Here is a 14,730-nt window from a genome sequence, read left to right on the forward strand (position 1 = left end):
GCAATTGAAGACCTCCGCCTGAAGCAATAAATTGATGATGCCTTTCTCGACGCATTCAGCCAGTGCGAATCGTATCTTGCAGCACCCCTCAGACACTCACACCTCAACACATCAATGTGATCGTGATATACATGCAAAAGTAAGTGTACAATGATGACAGTATTAGTCAGAGTCAATGTCGATAACGTCGCGTCTTTGTGACAATGAGTTTCCAGCGCCGAGCTTGGCCCATGGATCGCTGTTGTCTTCTTTAGACTCATTGTCATGCTTATTCGCGTCGTTGTGCTGGGGCTGCGGTGCTGGTGCCACAGGTGGGATATCCACGCTTCTTCCTGAGAGTGTCGCTCCCGTGCCCCCACCATATGGCTCTGGAGGCTTGCTGTCCTCCTTGTGTCCACCGATGGGTACATACTCAAACCCAAAGAACAACTTGCCGAATGGGAGATTGAGAGGAGCTGGCACTTTCTGGCCATCTTCGAGCGTGTCGGCTGTGACGTGTCTCTGCTTACTAGATGATTATCAGCTAACACCCCTCACAAACACATAAAACCCACTCTGTTCTCGATATTTTGCTCGAATCGTCGACCTTTTCAATTGGCTTGGCCAATCCCTTGCCCTTCGTTTTGCGTCCACCGAGAGTCTGTCCACTTCCCTTGAATACCTCCGGCGCTGTAGAGTTTGGCCGGCTGCTCAATGGTGAGTCCTCTTGAGCGCGTGTATCTATCTTCATCTTGGATGCCATCGTTGGCTGTGGCTCCCGTGCCTTAGGTGCTGGCTCTACGTATCCTTTCGGAGGTGCAAAGTCTACCTCTAAGTCTGTATCGATGATGAATATACTCTGGCTGTCAGACTCTGGATCGATCTCCATCACAAGCAATTCGAATGTGATGCAGTTGTGTAGTATTTCTATGTAATCACCCTTGCTCAATGTGGAAAAGTTTCTCAGTGCGCGTTCAAGCACTGTTTTGTGGTCTGAGATTTCAAGGAAGTCTGTCGTCTGCGCTTGCAGCTTTGTGAATTTTCCTTTCGGCAGCGCTGCACCGGAGATCTTAAGTGGACTGCCTTCGTCGAGCTCGAGTTGCTTCATCATCTGGGAGGAGAATGAGTGACGTCAGAGGTGCATCGATAAGTACACACCCAGGCTGGCAAATGAACGTTGCCCTCCTCAGCGATAAACTCTAGCACACCCGCGTGGGTCTTCTTTGATGGGTTTCTGGCTGGACTGAGTTCGAATGTCCACGGTGACTCTATTTCGAGGTCTGTCAGGCGCGCCAGAGCAGAAGGAGGCATAATGACTGGTAAGTGTTAGTGGGAGGGGCATTGAGCAAGCCACAGCGACCCACTCTTTCCACCGTATTGTAGGTTTGGACGCTCATTACCACCCATCATTGCCACAGAGAAGGCTATAGACGAGTGAGCATACATCACAAGTCGCTGACAGCCTACACACCCTTGTAGTGCTGAGTAAACGCAGATGCTGGAGGTCTGCCAAAAGCGTGGCCACCAAAGCCAGCGAAGCCGCCGAGACCGCCGAGCTCGTTGAAGCCACCAAAGACATCATTGAATCTGCTGAAAGCAGAGCGTGGCTGGGACTGTGGTTGTGGCTGTGGAACAGGATCGTCGTCGTCATCGAACTCGTCATCGTTGTAGAGATCCTCTGCGCTGTGGACCGAGTCGTCGCTGTCACTGTACTGCAGAGAATTAATAAAGAACTCTAAATAACCACGCGACTCACCATAATTTAAATAATAAAAAAGTGTTTTGAGGTCACTGTCGCGCGCATCGAATCGAATTTTTTTGCGTGCAAATTGAGCGCTGCTCTGCTCTCGTTTCCTTGTGAGAAACGAAATTCCCAAGGTTAGTGGAAAATAAATATAAAGAAAGCAGCGCTAATACAGCCCAGCCATGCAAATCTTCGTCAAGGTGTGTATCACGAATTGCTCGCCTTCTCCGTTGGTACTAATCGCATCACCAGACTCTCACCGGCAAGACCATAACCTTGGAGGTCGAGTCCCAGGACACCATTGACAATGTCAAGACCAAGATCCAAGATAAGGAGGGTATCCCACCTGACCAGCAACGTCTGATCTTCGCTGGAAAGCAGCTCGAGGATGGCCGTACCCTTTCTGACTACAACATCCAAAAGGAGTCTACTCTCCACTTGGTGTTGCGTCTCCGTGGTGGTATCATTGAGCCATCTTTGAAGGTCCTTGCTTCAAAGTACAACTGCGAGAAGCAAATCTGCAGAAAGGTGGGTTTGGCCTATTGGTTTGGTTAGCTCTGCTTACTATCCTTCTCAGTGTTACGCTCGTCTCCCACCACGTGCTACCAACTGCCGTAAGCGTGGATGTGGTCACTCCTCACAACTCCGCCCAAAGAAGAAGCTCAAGTAATGGTTTTCATGGTTTTTCATTGGGAATATTCCTTGTACAACTGAATGTATGGGCTTGAATAAGGTTTGCATTTTAGTACACTTTTGTCGTGCTTTGCTTGTTTTGATGACTTGTGCTATGCCAGCTGGTCTTCTTCGTCGCTGAATGACATTATAAGATGGTTATTTATGTGGTTGTTGCGGGATGCGTTATTTCTGCTTTTCTTTATATGATTCTCCTGTATTTCTGCAATATTGTTATGCTCGCTGTGCTCATACGACCGTTTGCTGCCATACTTGCGAGGAGCAGGCGCGTCTTTAGCTGCAAAGCTCTTCTCTTTACCACCACCCACATGCGTATCCATCATACGCTCCATAGCTGCAGCGTCAGTCAGATCGATCAGATCATCGTCGCTCGAATCTATTTCAAGACCTGCACCTAGATCAACACAACGCAAGGTGTCATCCACAGCCGTCTGCGGAAACTCCTCTGGTTCAGCCTGAGGTCTATATTCGAATACTTCCTGCAGACCTGCGCACTCATCACAAGAAACCTGGATAGACATCTTGGTGTCGACACTAGCGAACAGCGGTTTAATATCGATAGTACGAGGCCCCTCCATCAATGCCTTCACCTCTATACGCTTGAATTCGACCAAATCGTCATTCGAATTCCACACAACGATCGATGCATGCAGAGAGCTATTTGATCGAGTTTTCTGGGTATATGTGAGATAAGCATGGAGTTTAGTATACTACCCACAACTCTCATGTTCTTTCCAGCGTTGGCCACGCCAATCGACAGCTTGAGCACCGCCTGCACAGGCTTTGCGCCTTGGTGGAGAAGCAGATATTGCTCGTCGACGCCTATGGTGAACTTTGGGAATGATTTAGCGGCAGCTACGATGTTGTTCCCGAATGGCGGGTGACGATTGAGCAACTGGTTAGTGTTGTTAGCCAGGCAGATGAAACGAGAATTGCAACGCCCTACCAGTTCCACGTATCCTGGGTCCTGCTTGCTAAGCTTTTCTATCGAATTTATACCCTTGCACGTGAATATCTAGAAAGGTGAGTCAGTCTACGCACGCTCTCACTACACGACACACCTTGATCGACTTCATTCCAACTTGGTCAATCTGGCGCAGAGTTAAAGACCGATCCTCCCACGCCTTGGATGCTATCGATCTGAACAAGAAACCAGCATTGCGGATGATGCCGCTGTCTTTCTTTTCGATGCCGACACCGATTATTGCTGGGTGGTGTAAGTAGGTTGCAAGTGGCAGTGGCAAGTGATATACGGCATGTGAAATACGGCACACAAGACACAGATCACATAACTTAACCCACCTCTAGCTACTCTGAACGCCTGCTTGAAAATGGTGATACTGTCGTGGAAAGGCTGAAAGTCGTCACTGCGGAATTCGCTGATGGGAGGTTAGCGGAGCTAATCGTAGTGCTGACGCAGAGCGGGTCATTTAGGTATTTACTGCAGATTAACACCAGCGAGCGAGGCCTGAAGCAGCACAGATATCTTATCTACAGCCAGAGTCATTTTAGCAGGAGGGAACCTTATGTCCTGCAGTGCTCTGATATCACCGAGTGGTTTTTTTTCGCCAGCGCGCATAGTGATGTCCTTCAGTTCATCCGCTGCGCACAGTGTCTGCAGCAAACTGTGCACCGAGGCATGAGGGAGAATTTCCAAGATTTGTTTGAATGTAGCAAAGCGTATGATTTCCTTGGACATGATATTGCCGAGACCTACAGGGCGACATCAGTTGTTAGTGCTGCAAGACACACCAAGCAAGTCAATTGTAACCCACCAGTGCTCCTCAATTCACCGCTACTGTCACTCTCCACCAGCCTATACTGACACAGCTCACTCACAGCGTTCTCCACTATCTCTTCAAGTCGCTTCTCCCACCCCCCGAGTCGATCACTCGCCTGGTCGAGAATATCACGATAATGCACTGGGTTCTTCTGGATGCGCACATAGAGGAAACTCTTCCTCAACCACTCCAAGGCGCCGAGCTTGGTTGAAATAGTGCTTAGATTTATCTCGGCGTTGAGATGTTCGCAGAGATTTCGATGAAGAGAAGATTCGAGAGGGGAGTCGCCATTAACGAGGCTCCTATAATGAGCGTAATGAGCGTGATCTGTCATAATTATAGCCGTGCCACTGGTATCGTGCTGTGGTCTACCAGCGCGACCGATCATCTGCAACACGTCCATTTCAGACAGCTCGGTCCAGTCGCCATTACTAAAAAAGCGCGTGCCCTTAATAACGATAGTCCTACAGGGTAAATTAACGCCTTGGGCGAGAGTAGTGGTGGATACCACTACTCTGATCACGCCCTTTAGGAAAAGTTGCTCAACGAGGCGACGATCATCTGCATCTATTCCTGCGTGGTGTAAAGCCACCCCGTACCTGGCTAGTCTCTGCAAAATGCTGTTCTTGAAGTTGGGTTTAAGCGCGGGTACCTCCCACGGCGTCGCACCACCTCTGCTCTGCACAGTGGTGAAATGGTCGACGAGTGTCTCTGCGGCTTTCGCAACAGATTTGCGCGTCGGACAGAAGATAAGCGCGGGTTTACCCTCCATGTGTACAGCGAGCTTGTCGAAAAGTTTGTAATTTAGCAGTGAGTCGAATGCAAAGTCATTGTTATTGGTGCGCTTGAAGGGGTATATATGGCGAGCGATCTGAACAGGGCGGAATGATTCGTCAAATTCCTTCAAAGTAGCGATGGAGGTGTTGCTATTGGCGAGCCATGCAGCTATGTCGATTGCGTTGGGCGCCGTAGCGCTGATTGCGATGTATCTGATGTTATGATTGTCACCGAGCATGCGCATACGCGACACAAGCACCTCGAGTGTGCTACCACGCGAAACATGCAACAGATGAACCTCATCGATCAGCACCAATCTGATCTGGCCAAACAGCTTTGGGTTCTCGTTCCAGCGTCGCGTGAGCGAATCCCACTTCTCCGGCTATGAGGGGTGTTTAAGTTTAGTTGAGTTAGGCAACACGCCCAAACGCACCGTAGTAACGACTACATCGGCATGAATCAAGTCGAGGATATTTCCATGACCATCGAAGGGCATATCGCCCGTGATTTCCTTCACAGACACCTTCAATGTGGAGAATTTAGCTTGCCAATCGCGAGCCTTCTCGGAGCACAACGCACGCGTAGGAGCGAGGTAGCTATTAAATACAGCGAGTCAGTATAGCGCGTAGACGCGCTCTTAACCTCACATAGCCTTTCTGTTGCGCGCGGCAGACTCGGGCTCCTCGCACCGCTTCTGCTCGAGCATCTGCACGATAGCCAGCTCAAGCACGCCCGTCTTCCCGCAGCCGGTCGGAGCAGCGACGACGAGATTAGAGAGTGAGTGTGCTGCTACGTCGAAACACTGCGACTGGACTCTGTTGAAGTGGGTAAAGGGGAAAACGGAAGCGTAGACGGGATGCAAGGCTGTGACGGGGGTGAGTGGGGTGGATGCGGCTGGGTGCTGCGTGGCGTAGTAGCTGCGAGCGTTATCGGGAGCTAGCCCAGTTGGCTGAGATTGGTTGACGGGAGATGAAGAAGATGAGGAGAGATTGCGCGCGGCAGCTCCGGCAGACGACTCCACGCTGGCGCTGTCGAGCGACTGGTGGCTTCTCTGGCGGGGCTGCGCCATGGCGTCATGTATGCTATCGAGATCTGGGTGCGCGCGTGAGATGGATGATGCGAGCGCGAGAATTCGTTACAGGCGTCTTGGCTCGTGTCGAGATAGCGCGCTAGCTCGTCTTCGAGCTCCTCGCCTGTGGTGTGGGCGTAGTAGCTCATCGTCGTCCTGAGCAAAGGAGATGAGAAGAGAGATGGTGCAAGGGCACGGCAGAAAAGCAGAAGCAGAAGCGGAATATAAAACAAGAAGCACGAGACACGTCCATGCGTCCATGCATCCATCCATCTATACAACCGAGCAAATGCCAGAGTTACATATTCTTGTAATCGATTTTCTGCAAGACGAGATCGTGCAAGCGAGCGAAAAGGGAGTGATCGACACCCCCGCCGCTGCCGACACTGCTCTGCCAGCCTTTGACCATGTTAGCGAGACACACCCCTACGCCGTTGTAGAGGGGATATGAGGGGCTTTTAGTTTTTTTTTTCTTCGAAGGGGCGGGGATGGCGAGGAGGATGAGTGACCAGGCCTGATAGCGGTGCCAAGTCAGCTACTCAGCTGTCGACTACACGCAACAATCCACCCACCTCTATGGCGACCTTAACGCAATGTGCCTGTTCGATAGGCAGCGTGGCGGCGTTGAGGAGCTCGCCGAACAGCGTGTATGTGTCCAGAAGGCGCTGTGCTACGGGAGCCTTTTCCGCATCTGAGCCCTGACAGTGGTATGCGTGCGCTAGGTGCGACATATCGCTGAGTACTCTCTCGGGCGCGGTAAGCTGGTTTGTGGGGTGGTGGTTAGTGTGGGTGTGCGGGATATCAGGGGCGCTGAGGCGTCCTTGGCGTTACTTACGTTGTCCGTGTCTTGGGTCTGCGTCTGCGTCTCATTCCCACTCCCAGTTTCCACCTGCACCGCCTGCCTGCCCAAAGCGGCATTTAAGAAGCGAGCGTACATATCGCAGTAGGCGCTGAGCCAAGCAGCGTCTTGGTTCGTGAGGACGTGTAGCTGCACGCCGGCGTGTGGCTCATCGAGAGGGGAGTGGGAGGGCAGGAGGGAGGAGTCTCTATTATCGACGAGCCTGTCAACCCCCACAGTCTTTAACTGCTGTAGAGATACCACCCAAGCCTCCATCTCCTCCGTGCCTACTCTATCCACCTCCCCCAACCTAATCCTGACATCCTCGAACCAGAGCAGCCATTTGTTAAGACTACTAGCGAGTCTGTCCCGGAAAGCCGCAAAGTCTTCGAGATGGCTCCATGCACCTTTTTCGAACAGTCTGCCCATCATTTCAGCTGACTCGCGCGCCGACTGGTTCCACACGCAGCGTGGAGAAGTAGTGCTAGGGAGGACGCCCGCGACGTCGTCACGTGAGCAACTGAGCGCAGATATCTGAGCGCAGGCATACGCCGACAGGGTGTCATTCTGAACACTTTGTATGCGAAGAGCGCTCGCACCCCTCCACACGCCACCTGGTTGAGCGAGGATACGACAAAGCGCTATGTACAGTATTTTCAGTTTGTAGCTGCGTACATTCCCCTGTAGTGCCCATTCGATGAATGCAACGGCGGCATGAAGGTGTGCTGTATCAGTTGGTTTGGATTTGTGGTATGCGCTTACATGACACAGCACACTAAGCACACCGAGATCGTCGGCTGGGTGGATATCTGTTGATGGCACTCCCGCACTCGCTGGCTGGTAGTGCGCATAGAGGCGGGCGTAGTAGGCGGCAAAGTCTACATCCTCGCTTATACTGGTGGTTATGGCCAGACTGCGACTCAGTTTGGCTGCGTTGATGCGCACGTCAAGTTGCTCGTCGTCGTCGTGTAGCGCTGCGCTGAACAATCCCCGCAACCCACCTAGATCCACCTGCTGGCCGTGCAGATGCGCGAGAAATACCGCCAAATCGTCGTGACAGACAGGCTTGCTTTTGTACTGCTGCCAGTACCTCTCTATCAGTTTTATCAACTGTGGTGCACCCTCATCACTGTGACACCGCCTAGACACCTCCATTAGGGCGATCAAGTGGCCGCGTTCCTTGGGATCTTGCAGTGAGAGAGAATGGAAGAGCTCGATGGCGTGGTCGACATCCTCACGCTGTCCACATTGTATAGTGGAGAGGTAAGCGGAGTGATGAGCGTAGTTATGCGATCCAGCACGTAGGAGGGAATGAGCTTTATCCCGAATGGATGTTGTGCGGTGTAGCTCAGCGAGGACATCCCACTGGAGCTCTTGCAGCGCGAGAGAGGTGTTAACATACGCGTGGCACTCATCCAGCACGCGCGCGGCCTTCTCCAGATCGCCAGCATGTGAGTAGAGCCGCGTGAGTAGATGGGCCTGTTGAGCGGAGGACGGGTGGAGTGAGTGGGCGATGCGCAAAGCGAGTGCAAGAGCAATACCCTTCTCTGTATCTTTTTCTTTATCGACGTCCGCAGACACAGCCTGCATGAGCAACGCCGCTACCGCCCACCACTCATACTTGCGGTCGTGCTTAGAGAGACGCAGGCAGGTTGCCTGTACAGCCCGCCAGTTGAACGCTTTTACGTAGTTGGTGAGAGCCAGTTTGGCTTGCTTATCGTAAGCACTCCCATTACGCTGCCATAGCTCCCGATATACCCCCGCTAGCACGTCGTACTCGCCGAGATCACTGAGGGTGAGATTGAGCGCAGCGAGCGTGTCGGCGGTGGATGGCGTGGTGGATGCCAAACCAAGCGCTATCTTTCTAGCTGCGTGGGCGTTGCCAGATCTGGAGTAGGAGAAGGCGAGTAGGGATTTAACGAGATCGGAGTGGGGGGACGTGGAGTTGGAGTTGAGGAGTTGGCAGCACTGGGAGATTGCGTCGTTGAACCTGCCAGCGTCGATAAAATCATAAATTCTATTCAATCGGATTGCGCTGGACATGGTGGATTAGGGAAGACCGCGATGGCAGCGACGATAACAGCGATTCCAACGCCAGATTTGAGCCATTTGAAGAGAGACGACTGGGAAAGAGTTTATGAGCCGAGTGAGGATACATTCGCCCTCCTCGATGCACTGGAAATGGACAGCGAGTGGATCAAGAGCAGCCAGCCTAATGTGGTATTTGAGATTGGCAGTGGGAGTGGGTGCGTCTCTGCGTTTATAGCCTCGATATTGCACAGTCGCTGCGTCTACTTTACCAGCGATATAAACACACACGCTAATCAAGCAACGATTTCAACTGGGGATTTGAATGGGTGTAATTTGAATACCATAAACACCCACTTACTCAATGGTACGAGGCTTGATGGAGCTGTAGACATACTCCTGTTCAACCCCCCGTATGTACCCACAAATGGTGGTGAAATTCTTCACTCACAGGCATCGCGACATCTCTCCGCAGCATGGTCTGGTGGGAGCTACGGGATGGATCTTACAGAGCGGGTACTGTCAGATCTACCTAGGCTTTTGAGTGGCAGTGGAGTGTTATACCTCGTAGCCATCAAGCAGAACAGACCGGCGGATATAGTAGACAGATTGAATAGGACCAGTATTTTCGAAGCATCCATACTACTGAGCAGACGAGCGGGAATTGAAATGCTATACATCATAAAGTGCAGTAGAAAGTAGATTACAAACCCTTATCGTAGTTGTGCTTCTGGATGAATGTTTGCACTTGCACGACTTGTCTCTCGAGCGCTGCAAGCCAATCACCCAACTCAATGTCCACGGTCGTAGGATCACCGCCGAGTTTGGCGTAAAAGTCCTTCCTGTAAGGACACGCCTTCATAGCGAGATTGAAAATGGGCTTAACGACAAAGCTGTGGAACTGTTTGAGGGATTCTTGGTATGCAATGGAGAAAGAGTCTGAGAGTTCTTCGTCAGGGTTTCTGAGTGAGCGGAGGAGGGCTTTGTAGGTGAACTCCAAACCACGCAGAAGCCATACAAGGCCCTGAGTAGCAGTGTATTGCTTGTCGAGGTTTTCAGCGGCTACGAGTTGCTCCAAGGTGGACGAACGGAGTGGCTCAGCGTCATGTCTATCTCTGACCTTTCTTATGTTGCCAAGGAGATCGCTCTGGACAACAGAAAACGCCTTATTTCCTAGTAAATCGAACAGCTGAACAACGATGGCAGCAGCGTCGAGGAATTCGGTGGTGTCGACGCCGCTATCTGTGACGTGTACGTTGTTGAAGAGTTGGCCTTTCTGGGGAGTTGTGAGTGTGTTTGGTATGCTAAACAAAGAACATATCCCACCTGCTCTTTAACTTGATCAAAATAGCTCATTTGAGGAGTTGTGAGTGTGTGAGAGTCAAGAGGAGTTTATCGTGTACGAATATATGGATAAATAACAATAAAAATACAGAAAAACTAATTTTCACATTCCATCGACACACCTTTTTAACGCGTCGCGTCGTGGAAGTGTCTCTCAATCGCAAACCACGTAAACCAGGTCAAACCGGCTCAAAATGACAGGAATTGAAGAAAAGAAGAATGATCAATCGTGCGTGGTTGTGTTTACGCGTGAATTATCTGATAAGGAGTAGTCCACAGGGTGTCACTGAGAAGAAGCCAGAAGTAGCAGCAGAGGCAGACAAAGGGAAAGCAAGGGAGGAAGAGGAAGATGAGGAAGACGAGGAGGATGACGACGACCAAGACACTCCCTACAACGACGAAGAAGTTGGAGACGATGTCGTGGATGACGACCTCGAGGAGATAGATCCATCAGCCATCGTCGACTCAGGATCGAGAAGAACGCGTTCAAATGTTGATTACAGCTCAGCAGATGCGCGTAAGAAGGCCGAGTTGACAGATAAGGAGGACGAGGATGATGAGGTGGGTTGAGTGCGCAACGGGTGGTTTTTAACTAACCAAGCCAATCACAGGCAGATGAATCGATGAGAATGTAGAAACGAAAATAAAATTCATTTATCATTATCCACCTCTCAAAGCCAGTACCAGATGAATCGTTGCACCTGGTTCGATGTTTACCTCTTTAACAGTTTTATCATCTGCCCTTTGAGATTTTTAGTATTTTCAACGGCTACGTAAACAACACCAACATCTGCTTGCCTGAGAAGATGAGCCTCTGTTGTGCAGGCGGGATACCCTCCTTCTCCTCGACGCTCTCTTTAATCCTGAAAACCTTGTCCTCCACGTCTACATCGAGTGAAATTTCTTTCCCAGTCAACGTCTTTACTTTGATCAGCATGTGTTGTTGGTCGTAACCAATCACAATGGATAAGGCGCTGAATATAATTAAAGGTGCAAATGGAATCGATTCAAAGCAATTGTTCAAGCAGATGAGTGGCGATTCTCCTTCTATCTCGTGCGTCTTCTTCTTCACTTGTTCCTCTTCTCACTCAGCTCAGCCACCTCAAGCACAAGATACTCAACAATCTCCAGCACTCGAATGCAATCACCAAAAGACACTCTCTCAGATTAGAACCCCCGACCTCACACTCCTCCAACAAATCCAGCAAATCAAATTTAGTCACCCTCCCTGATGGCCACAAGGCTATTGCTCATTCCCAGTGGCTCTGGTATTCCTCCGACACATCCCCGCCACAGTTCTCGCAGTCTTCTGCCCAACACCGCAATATCCTCCCCCCTCACAACTCCATGCGCTTAGAGAAGAAGGGTGCTCATGCAGAGAGAGTCCTTCTCAATAGACAAAACAGAGAAGCTCCCAAGATCACCCCACCTAAGCCCCTCCTTGACGGCTTCAGCGTTCCTCGACAGCTCCACTCCTCCCTCAGAGACAGCCTCTCTCGCCAAAGACAACACGACAAAGTCGTTAACAACCTCAAGTTCTGGCACAAATCTGCTGCTAAGGTGGGCGCCGCTGAAGATGCCTTTAACCGTGGTAAACAGAGTGCACGTTGAGTGTTTCGGTGGTTCGAGAGTTGAAAATTTTCACAATTTCACTTGATTCTTATGCATTTTCTATACTTAGTTAGCTAGTTTCGGCTTCTTTGTTAGTGGTTTGTGGTTCTTTATCAATTATATCAGTTGGTGGTGAGGGTAAGCGTATATCTTGGTTGTCTTGCGTGTCTTGTGTGTCTTGTGTGTCTGGTTCTATGTCTTTCTCCGTCTTCTCCTTCTCGCGTTTCTCCTCCCGCTTATCGCCCTCCTGCCCTTCTAGCAACCTTCTATACTCCTCCTCAACCTCATCTTCCATCTCACCACTCATCTCAGCCGCACCAGGCCGGGCAATAGCTTGTTCAATCTCCCCGTGGTCAGCCAGAGTATGCGACAGGCTATCCATAGTATCTTCCACTCTGTCCTTATCCAGCTCGGGTGCCTTGAGAAGTGTCTTAAGAGTGTTATCTGACATTTCATAAGCCTTCATAATCTGCAGAGTCTTGTGTTAGACGGTACTCCATAGTAACACCACACCCACCTCAATATCCCCAACGCTCTGCTCAATTTTGAGTAAAACATGCTGCAAATTCTCCCTGCTGTCGAGGCGTTTCTGCAGCACATCTTGCAACGTCTTGCGTGATCTCAAGGAGCGTTTAGCGCGGTCTGTATCTTTACTGCGGAGGTGGCTAGCGATAGTGTCGCTACAACTGCCTATCTCCACATCCAGCTCACCGATCTGTGCATCAACCGAGTTGAGAGCGTCGACCATGGCGATGATACCGGCTTCAATTTGAGTGATTTGATTCGAGTGTGTAGTGCACCCACCCCCAACGACCTTCACAGCCTCCCCCTCCACCACCGCATATCCATCGTTAGTCAGCCACTTCAACACCACATCCGCGTCGAGCGGTGCAAGAGAGTATTTAGCCGCGAACAGCCGCCGCGTGTAGAGACACTTGGTGGGTGGGCAGCTGAGGTGATGATCGACGACCTGCGCAGCGAGACTTTGCACGCGCGCTACGACAACGTACTTGCCGCACGCCCTCTCGAACGCTTCAAAGGGAGTAGAGGGGGACTCATAATCTCCTCCTCCGCTCCCGCCCAAGCCCAGACTCGCGAACAGCCATTCGAGGGTGGTTTGTGTGGTGCGTGCGCTACGTGTGTTGTGCGTATGCGAATTAGACTTGCCCCCCATGAACCCTTCGAGCGGGTAAAGTGCACCGTCGTGCACCATCCCTTCAACCACCACACCCAGACAGCGCGGCTGACCAGCAACGGGATGCTGCCACTGCCTCGGCGTGTCGTCGTCGACCGTGAACGTGTACTCCATTATCCCACTTAACGCCCCTCGCCACCAATCCATATTGGCCTGATAACCGCGTTGATTCGTCTGGCGCAATCGCGTGAAATCCGAGTAAAGCGATTGCAAACGCTGTATTCTGTCACTGTTGGTGTATTCGGGTATACTCGCTTTGTATTTCTCCAGCTTATTCATCCTCGCTGTGCGGTTGGAAGGGAACGACCATGATATCAACGAGGTGTCTAAGGAAGAGTGCTACTGGTAGTGATAAATGGGGATTAAGTTTAGAGCACGTAAGTGGGTCTATCATGTACTCATGTTCACAGTCACTTTCACTTCTTACGCTTCCCAGTTCCTCCTAAAATCTAAATCTATTTCTCTCTACAGAAAGGCTATACGCGGGACAAGAGGTGGGTTGGATAGTAATGGCGATGATGGCGATACACTCACTCACCCATTCTACCCAGGTATTCCATATCAACAGGCTCGCTCCGAAACGTTGCAATGGCTGAGAAGTGATTTTCAGAGAAACGCCATGGAAAGCGATGTAGAACGGATAAAACATCGGCTAGAATGTATGCAGAGGGAAATCAAGAATAATCTGCCTAATTATGATTGGTCTATGTGTCCAGAAGGTGGTTTTCCTAGGTTTTGGAGGTAGTGTGAGGGTGTAGGGGTGTATTTCAAGTATTTCCAATTACTTTCCATTGTATTCAAGTGTTTTCAAATGTATTTAACTGTTTTCAAGTGCTCATCACTACGTCATTCTCCTAGCTATAGCTGTGAAATACGAGTTCTGCGATGAGCCATTTGAATTGCTTGGATTGCCCTGTATCGTATTCGTCATGGCATTCCCAGCAGCTGCTACTGCCAGTGAGTGTGGACTTGTGCTTCTATTGTAAGATGACGTCATAGGATTGACTAGGACATGGAATGGGAATGGGGCTAAATCGGCAGTGGTAATAGGTGGTATATGATCTTTGTTGGTGTCTGTGAATTGAATTATCTGGTTAAGTGCCTTATTCAAATCATTCTGCGTGTTGTGATATATTATCTGTCTGTGGTTCTCCGTTTTGCTTGTGAGTATATTGAACTGGAGTATCCAACACTCCCAAGGTATCTGCTGCGTGTGGTGTTGCTCCCCAAATCCAAACCAATGGTTAACCTTTCTACTTTGATTTTCACTCAGCACCAACGCCAGTACTCCGCGATCTCCACTAGTAGCTGACAGCTCCCTCACCTTTTTCACAACCATCTCCTCTATCATCCCACTATCTATTCCAGCTACAACGACATCCAACACTGTTATCTCTTTCGGCTGTAAATTTCCAAGTGTCCGCTGGAATAAAACAGCGTGGAGTAGTGCCCCGCTAACCTCCTCCAGATGTTCCTTATCTACTGTTATTGAGATGGTTTTGTTGAGCTGGCTCATGGGTGTCGGGAGATAAGAGGGTGATGGCGTAGGAGATAACCCGGAGATTAACGACAGACACGCAACAGAAACGCAACAAATACGCATGAATCACCAATAATACTTGCAATTTTCACATCTCATCCACCACTCATACGCGTCCACTCCTCTAACTC

The 14,730-nt window shown here is 50.4% G+C and overlaps 12 protein-coding genes across 12 annotated transcripts; 5 read left to right on the top strand and 7 right to left on the bottom strand.

Moving 5' to 3' along the window:
* Positions 1–162: 162 nt before the first annotated feature.
* On the bottom strand, positions 163–1,738 carry J056_004612 (Ubiquitin fusion degradation protein 1; the record flags this gene model as incomplete). Its single annotated transcript, XM_009269807.1, has 6 exons — positions 163–508; positions 555–1,090; positions 1,138–1,295; positions 1,344–1,403; positions 1,451–1,691; positions 1,724–1,738. 6 exons carry the CDS (start codon positions 1,736–1,738, stop codon positions 163–165), a joined length of 1,356 nt encoding a protein of 451 aa, XP_009268082.1.
* A 167-nt stretch (positions 1,739–1,905) lies between these two features.
* Positions 1,906–2,393, top strand: J056_004613 (Ubiquitin-60S ribosomal protein L40; the record flags this gene model as incomplete). Its single annotated transcript, XM_009269808.1, has 3 exons — positions 1,906–1,923; positions 1,976–2,251; positions 2,301–2,393. The coding sequence occupies 3 exons, from the start codon at positions 1,906–1,908 to the stop codon at positions 2,391–2,393; spliced, it is 387 nt and encodes a 128-aa protein (XP_009268083.1).
* Positions 2,394–2,508: 115 nt separating this feature from the next.
* Positions 2,509–6,192, bottom strand: J056_004614 (ATP-dependent DNA helicase MER3; the record flags this gene model as incomplete). The annotated part of the gene is made up of 10 exons (XM_009269809.1): positions 2,509–3,090; positions 3,135–3,311; positions 3,363–3,431; positions 3,478–3,623; positions 3,719–3,795; positions 3,859–4,129; positions 4,192–5,356; positions 5,408–5,570; positions 5,622–6,066; positions 6,114–6,192. 10 exons carry the CDS (start codon positions 6,190–6,192, stop codon positions 2,509–2,511), a joined length of 3,174 nt encoding a protein of 1,057 aa, XP_009268084.1.
* A 149-nt stretch (positions 6,193–6,341) lies between these two features.
* On the bottom strand, positions 6,342–8,924 carry J056_004615 (Phagocyte signaling-impaired protein; the record flags this gene model as incomplete). Its single annotated transcript, XM_009269810.1, has 3 exons — positions 6,342–6,557; positions 6,616–6,804; positions 6,879–8,924. The coding sequence occupies 3 exons, from the start codon at positions 8,922–8,924 to the stop codon at positions 6,342–6,344; spliced, it is 2,451 nt and encodes an 816-aa protein (XP_009268085.1).
* Positions 8,925–8,945: 21 nt separating this feature from the next.
* Positions 8,946–9,445, top strand: J056_004616 (eRF1 methyltransferase catalytic subunit mtq2; the record flags this gene model as incomplete). Its single annotated transcript, XM_009269811.1, has 2 exons — positions 8,946–9,322; positions 9,385–9,445. The coding sequence occupies 2 exons, from the start codon at positions 8,946–8,948 to the stop codon at positions 9,443–9,445; spliced, it is 438 nt and encodes a 145-aa protein (XP_009268086.1).
* A 167-nt stretch (positions 9,446–9,612) lies between these two features.
* J056_004617 (Glycolipid transfer protein) lies at positions 9,613–10,265 on the bottom strand (the record flags this gene model as incomplete). The annotated part of the gene is made up of 2 exons (XM_009269812.1): positions 9,613–10,185; positions 10,236–10,265. 2 exons carry the CDS (start codon positions 10,263–10,265, stop codon positions 9,613–9,615), a joined length of 603 nt encoding a protein of 200 aa, XP_009268087.1.
* Positions 10,266–10,447: 182 nt separating this feature from the next.
* J056_004618 (uncharacterized protein) lies at positions 10,448–10,888 on the top strand (the record flags this gene model as incomplete). Its single annotated transcript, XM_009269813.1, has 3 exons — positions 10,448–10,482; positions 10,526–10,814; positions 10,865–10,888. 3 exons carry the CDS (start codon positions 10,448–10,450, stop codon positions 10,886–10,888), a joined length of 348 nt encoding a protein of 115 aa, XP_009268088.1.
* A 25-nt stretch (positions 10,889–10,913) lies between these two features.
* J056_004619 (Ubiquitin-like protein 1) lies at positions 10,914–11,190 on the bottom strand (the record flags this gene model as incomplete). Its single annotated transcript, XM_009269814.1, has 2 exons — positions 10,914–10,995; positions 11,042–11,190. 2 exons carry the CDS (start codon positions 11,188–11,190, stop codon positions 10,914–10,916), a joined length of 231 nt encoding a protein of 76 aa, XP_009268089.1.
* A 25-nt stretch (positions 11,191–11,215) lies between these two features.
* J056_004620 (uncharacterized protein) lies at positions 11,216–11,864 on the top strand (the record flags this gene model as incomplete). The annotated part of the gene is made up of 2 exons (XM_009269815.1): positions 11,216–11,307; positions 11,351–11,864. 2 exons carry the CDS (start codon positions 11,216–11,218, stop codon positions 11,862–11,864), a joined length of 606 nt encoding a protein of 201 aa, XP_009268090.1.
* A 70-nt stretch (positions 11,865–11,934) lies between these two features.
* Positions 11,935–13,338, bottom strand: J056_004621 (uncharacterized protein; the record flags this gene model as incomplete). Its single annotated transcript, XM_009269816.1, has 2 exons — positions 11,935–12,333; positions 12,382–13,338. 2 exons carry the CDS (start codon positions 13,336–13,338, stop codon positions 11,935–11,937), a joined length of 1,356 nt encoding a protein of 451 aa, XP_009268091.1.
* A 29-nt stretch (positions 13,339–13,367) lies between these two features.
* Positions 13,368–13,804, top strand: J056_004622 (uncharacterized protein; the record flags this gene model as incomplete). The annotated part of the gene is made up of 3 exons (XM_009269817.1): positions 13,368–13,436; positions 13,496–13,553; positions 13,611–13,804. 3 exons carry the CDS (start codon positions 13,368–13,370, stop codon positions 13,802–13,804), a joined length of 321 nt encoding a protein of 106 aa, XP_009268092.1.
* Positions 13,805–13,900: 96 nt separating this feature from the next.
* On the bottom strand, positions 13,901–14,575 carry J056_004623 (Meiotically up-regulated 66 protein; the record flags this gene model as incomplete). The annotated part of the gene is made up of 1 exon (XM_009269818.1): positions 13,901–14,575. One exon carries the CDS (start codon positions 14,573–14,575, stop codon positions 13,901–13,903), a length of 675 nt encoding a protein of 224 aa, XP_009268093.1.
* Between the last annotated feature and the right edge of the window lie 155 nt (positions 14,576–14,730).

The sequence above is a fragment of the Wallemia ichthyophaga genome (genome assembly GCF_000400465.1).
Source record: "Wallemia ichthyophaga EXF-994 unplaced genomic scaffold scaffold8, whole genome shotgun sequence".
NCBI lineage: Eukaryota > Fungi > Basidiomycota > Wallemiomycetes > Wallemiales > Wallemiaceae > Wallemia > Wallemia ichthyophaga.